The sequence below is a fragment of the Rattus norvegicus genome, chromosome 4 (assembly GCF_036323735.1).
Source record: "Rattus norvegicus strain BN/NHsdMcwi chromosome 4, GRCr8, whole genome shotgun sequence".
Lineage (NCBI taxonomy): Eukaryota > Metazoa > Chordata > Mammalia > Rodentia > Muridae > Rattus > Rattus norvegicus.
The window spans coordinates 101,713,921-101,720,469 of NC_086022.1; the positions used below are offsets into that span (position 1 = coordinate 101,713,921).

General features: G+C 36.7%; 1 gene segment (V, D, J or C); it reads right to left on the minus strand.

Moving 5' to 3' along the window:
• Nucleotides 1–5,511: 5,511 nt before the first annotated feature.
• LOC690499 (Ig kappa chain V-VI region NQ2-48.2.2-like) lies at nt 5,512–6,149 on the minus strand. The segment is given in 2 exon segments: nt 5,512–5,822; nt 5,993–6,149. Coding segments are annotated over 2 exon segments (405 nt in total).
• Nucleotides 6,150–6,549: the final 400 nt, after the last annotated feature.

Here is a 6,549-nt window from a genome sequence, read left to right on the forward strand (position 1 = left end):
ATGGATCAGTAAGATTAACATAAAACTCACTGGTAAGTGGATATTGGCCAAAAAGCTCGAATTACCCAAGAAGTAATCTACAGACCACAGGAAGCTCAAGAAGAAGGATAACAAATATTTGGATGCTCTCACTCCTTCTTAAAAGAGGAAAAAATATTCACAAGAGGGGATATGGAAGCAAAGTTTAGAGCAGCGATTCAAGTAAAGGCCATTCAGAGCCTGCCCCACATCTGGCCAATATATATACAGCCACCAAAACTAGATAAGATTGATGAAACTAAAAAATGCATGCTGAAAGGGACCGGATATAGATTTTTCCTGACAGACACATCCAGAACATGTCCAATACAGAGGTCAACGCTAGCAACAAACCACTGAACTGAGAAAAGTACCTCCTTGTGGGGAATTAGAGGAAGATTGAAAGAGTTGAAGGAGCTTGCAACCCCATAAGAACAACAATGCCAACCAATCAGAGCTTCCTGGAACTAAACCACTACTGAAAGACTATACATGGACTGACCTAGAGCTACAACTGCATATGTAGCAGAAAACAGCCTCTTAGGGGCAAAAGTGGAAGACAAAGCCCTTGGCCCTGTGAAGGTTGGACCCCCACTGCAGGGGAATATGGGGTGGGGGAAGTAAAGGGGATGAATGGGGGGAATACCTGCATGGGGTGAGGGGAGGGAATGGGGGCTTATGACATGAAACTAGGAAAAGGAATAACATTTGAAATGTAAGAAAAGAAATATATCTAATAAAAAAAGGGGAAAAAGCCTAAGGTGTATTATTTCTCTACCTACTCCCCATCATATGATGAGACTACAGTGTAGGACTTTTTAATAGTAACAATGGTACCAAGGCAAAGTACCTAATAAAACAAATTGTTGAATATTCTATGTAGTTTTAAAAGAATGGCACCCTATTAGGGGCGGTGTTTCCTTTTGTTGTCACATGGCCACCTGTGATTTGAACACTGGTACTCCTACTCAGCATTCTTCAGGAAATTACACTAATTCTACACAACAAGGTGTAGTAAAAGGTAAATACATGTAGTTAGAAATCAAGCTTCAGTTAAAAACTGCAGTATTTCTGGTACCTTATGAGAGCTAAAAATAGTTGGCTGAACCACTGTATGTTGTAACAAAGTAAGTTGAGGACCTCAAAATCCCACAAACAACATCAAGAAGCGGGCTGTTTGTCACATAAATGTTGATGAGATTTTTAAAAATGACATTTTCCTAATAATAGCTCTCCTTACAACCTCCTTGTAACCTATTCACGAATGAACAGATGAGTAGTCTCTCTATAGGTATATGGGTCTATAAAATGCCTGATGAAATCAGTTGACATTCTGGTTTTTGTTGGCACTAAATTCTAAATAGCTAGGATGAGGAAACAAATAATCATCTTATACAATTGTCTCTTTTGTTCCACAGGCTTCTGGACACTGGAAACAAAAGGCCTATGCTGAATGTTTCTATATTCTAATTGAAATTAAATTTATAATGTAGTTTCCTGAGATTCTGCATTTTCCAGATCTGCTAGTTTTAGATTCTCAGAAAGGAGACAGATTGCTAAGAGGAGATTCTGGATCTACAATCAACATGGAATTTGTTTTTACATGTTGAAATCTAAAACTCTTTTATTACCTTACTGTCAATTTTCATTCGTTCTTTTTATCTGCATAACAAGTAAGAATTTATTTGTGTTCTATCATAATAATTCTTTGAAATTATAATCACATAATTTTCTCACTTACTTTTTGTCGTGCCAGAAATTATGAAATACCCTCCCTGTGTAGACATACTACCACCTCACACACACCCACTTATAATGAAATACTTATAAAATATTCAGTTTTTTCTTAGTCTATGCATGGTTGGTATCCTAGCCTGTATGTTTGTGTACCATATGTGTGCTGCTGCATGTGAATGCTAGAAGAAGGTGATACATCCCACTATACTCTACCCTGAGACGAGTGTGAGCTGAATCTACAACCTGGGTCCTATGCAAGAGTAACACATGTTCTTAACTGATGAGCCATGTCTTCCGCCCCATATCGTAAAGTATTTTATTGAAGAAAGATTGTTATTTTTGTATATAGACACCAAAATGCTTAATAATATATGAAAGATACCAGTGCTGAGTGTTTATCCCAAATGATTTGAAATCTATTTGTATTTCTGAAATGTGTTCTAAGAATTACTTTAAGTGAAAGAATTCCTCATGTAAATGTAAGAAAAAAATACTCGTAAGGAGAGATGAAGCCATATTTTAATATTTACTATGGCTTGTTAAAAAATGGTGTTCTACCTAATCCTAATAAAACAGAGAAAAGGACTTTATACCTAAACATACATCCATTGCAATTTTGAATAATCTACCAAAATTTCTTTTATAATAAAATCTACCATTGACAGAAAAAATCTACAGTAACATTCCAGTAATCTGTTCTGACTTAAGACAGTTAGACACAGACCAAGTGAATTGCTAAAATAAACCAGCCAACATCTGTCTCCAGCCCTGTCCAAGCAGTGATGATTTTCATGTGTCCATTTCACTTCTTAACAGTCTGGTAACACATAGGAGTCAGTCCATATCAGGTCACAGCACAGACATGAAATCTCCCTCTTACCTTTTTCTGATATTAAGGTGTTGGATCGCAGGTAAGGAAGGATGTCATGGGAATTCATTTGACCCTTTGTAATCAGTGCTAACTGGAAAGTCAGAGACGTCATTTCTATCATGATTAAACTGGTTGTATGTTTCCAATAACAGGTATGATATGCGACATTCAGATGACCCATTCTCATTCTTCCTTGTCTTCATCTTGAGGAGACAGTGTCAACATTATTTGCAAGACAGATAAGAATAAGTGATTTGTTAGCCTGGTATCAGCAGAAACAAGGGAATGTTCCTACACTCCTAATAAACCATTAATCTAGTGTGAAATCTGGAGTCCCTTCAAGGTTCAGTGCCAGTATTTTTGGGACAGATTTTACTCTCACCATTATCAATCTGAAGCCTGAGGTGTTGCTAATTATTACTGTCAACAGTATTTTAGTATCCCTCCCACTATGAAATAAGCCATGATATGAACTACTAAAGAATGCAACAGAGTCTACAGCTGCCCCTCCTGTTTCCACCTGCTAATATTATTTCTCAGATACAGTCAAGCTGTGAACTTAATGTTCAGTGGCCCATAAAAATCTCCTCTGACCCTTGGTGTCTTCTTATTCCCTGTATCACAGTTGTGATAGAATTACTCAGGATGCCTTTAAAGAGATATATTAAACGATACATGATGATACATTTAAGATTATTATAATTGTAATTTAGCTTATGATAGTACAAAACTTTTAAAAGATATAACCATATTCAAAAATATTCAAATATATACTTTATATTCTTTTTTTCTATGTAGACCCAAAACCTAGTGGATTCAGATGCTCTAACTGTGGATGAGTTGAGATGACAGGACACTAGATGCACAGTACCACCTACTAGAAGTTCAGAAAGCTTCTTTGAGTGGTTTTTTTTTTGTTTGTTTGTTGTTTGTTTTTATTTTTATTTATCTTTTATTGGATTTTTATTTACATTTCAAATGTTATTCCCTTTCCCAGTTTCCAGACATAAGCCCCCTATTCCATACCCCTCCCCTTCTTCTATAAGGCTGTTCCTCTTCCCATCCAACACTCTTTCTGTCATCCCCAACATTCCCCTACACTGGGGATCCAACCTTGGTAGGCCCAAGGGCTTCCCCTTCCATTAGTGCCCAGCAAGGCCATCCTCTGCTATATATGCAGCTGGAGACATGGTTCAGTCTTTGGTTAGTGTTTTACTCCCTAGGACCTCTGGTTGGTTGACATTCTTCTTATGGGGTTGCCAGTCCCTTCAGCTCTTTCAATCCCTTCTATAATTCCTCCAAAAGGGTCCCATTCTCAGTTCAATGGTTTCCTCCTCCCACTTGCCTCTTGACTTGTTCTGGCTGTTTCTTTCAAGAGACATCTATATACGATTCCTGTCAGCCTATACTTCATAGATTAATTGATCTTTTCTAGTTTTGGTAACTGCATATATATGGGGCAAATGTGGGGCAGGATCTGAATGGCTGGTCCTTCAGTCTCTGCTCCAACCTTTGCCTCTGTATCCACTCATACGAAGATTTTTCTTCCCCTTTCTCAGATGGAGTGAAGCATTGCACTTTGGTCATCCTTCTTTTTGAGCTTCATGTATTCTGTGACTTTAATCTTGGGTAATTAGAGCTTTTGGTCTAATATCCATTTATCAGTGAATGCATATCCTGTGCTTTTTTCTGTGATTTTGTTACCTCACTCAGGATGATATTTTCCATGAGCATGAGATGTATGTCCATCTTCTGAGATCCTCTTCAATTTCCCATGATCTTCCTTATGGATCCCTTTCTTTGCTAGGACTAAAGGTCAAATAAGATACTATGAAATAGATTTCTTGACAAATAATTATATATTAATAAGGTGCTAAATTCCCATCAATATCTTGACTTGCTGTGATGGCAACACTTTCTCCTAGAAGTGCACAAATGGAGGATGTTAACTGTTTCTCTGAATTTTATACCATGCAACTTAAATTGTAAAATTATTAATAAAATGTTACATAATTATTCCTGTTATCATTAAATGTAATTTAAATTTGAATACAATGTAATACATTTTAATGTAATTGTACACTTAAATATTTTCAATAATATCTTTTCTGTATTTAGAATGATAAAATTTCCTTTTTCATTTAATTATTGACAATAAGGTATACACAAATGTGTATATGGTTCCATAGATAGATAGATAGATAGACAGATAGATAGATAGATAAGTAGATAGATACATAGACAGATAGATAGAAAGATAGATAAATGATAGATAGATAAAAATAATGTCTATGTATTAGTTCTCTGTTATCCAAATTGTTTCTTTATTAGCAGAGTATTTCAATTATTTGTCATGAGAATAGAAAGATAATATGCATGACAGTCAACAGTTTGTTATGTTTTGTTTTGTTTTTGGAGAGAAAATCATTTCAAGCACATATTAACAAGAAAACAGGGCAATGTAGTGAAAAAGAAGGTCCCTTAATAAAAATCAGAAGACACATTAGGATGGATACTACTTTGTGTAGGATAACAACAGCAGTGTACTTTGAAGAAGTGACCATCCTGAAGAAAAACCACCTACCAAGAAGGCCCTAAAACCATTAAAAGAAGCAGAAATTTGATGTGAAGTTTCGTCGGGACCACCACTAAAATTGCCTTCCACAATCAGAACAAAAATCGAGACTAAATAAAGACAAGCAAAGTAGATTATTTGAGAACAGCACTGAAGTACAGTGGAATATTATGGAGATAATTATCCAGAGATGCGAATGACATTATAATGCAGTACACCCTGTGTAGACTGCAAAGTCCTGGCCACATTTTATCTCCAGGAGGAAGTCACTGGGCCCTAAGGGGTTAGAAGGTTTTTGTTCAAGTCTGTATCACTGTGTGGGTGGGTAACTACTTCCCTGCTGACAGTAATAAGTGGCAGCATCTTCAGTCTCCATAGAGTTGATTGTGAGAGAATAAGATGTCCCAGAACCACTGCCACTGAAGCGATTTGGAACTCCAGAAGCCAGCTTGGATGTTTCATAAATCCAGAGTTTGGGGGAGGCGCCTGACCTCTGCTGGTACCAGTGCATGTAGCTTACACTGGAGCTGGCATGGCAGGTGAGGGTGACCTTCTCCCCCGGAGATGCAGCCATGGTTGTTGGAGACTGAGTGAGCACAATTTCTCCACTGGACACTGTGACTAGGAAAAAGTGACATAGACAGGAGCAAGGTTAGTAGACATAGAGATACAAAAATAATTTCATATGATCCAACATTTAGAATAAATAAAAAATGTATATTTTAGACTCAAATTCCCCAGGGAGAAGAATTTTCATTGGATTCTTAGCTCATACTCCATGACCTCGTTACCTGTGATACTGATTAGCAGGAAGCTAAAAATCTGCACCCGAAAATCCATTGTGTGCTTGAAGTTTGGTCTCTGGCTAATTGCTGCTATTCTCATAAGTACATCTCTTTAAAACGACTGTGAGAAGTTTGTGGTTTCTGAAAATGAATATGCAAATAGCAGGATATAATCTGGGCAGTTGTTGGCTTATAAACATGTGGTCTGTTAAGCCAAAGCAAGTTAAACCAGGACAATATGTATTTATCTGTAGTTACAACAATGATAAAAACGGAAGTTTCTGTTTTCTCTTTCCTCTATTTTAGGGAGAAAAGCTCTGTTCTATAGTATTACCCATATGTTTCCCAAAACATAGTGACCCATTAAACAGTGGATGTTCAGTTGAGTAGTTTGAGGTATATTACTCTCATAATAAAGGTATAATGAGAATGACTGTAATGATCACAGAAGGCATTATCTGCTTCTTGTTTTTTTCTGAATACTGCTCATTATATATCTAACCTACTGTTTTAATCTGTTCAGATGATGATTCACACAAAGCTAATGGAAAAATATCCTCCAA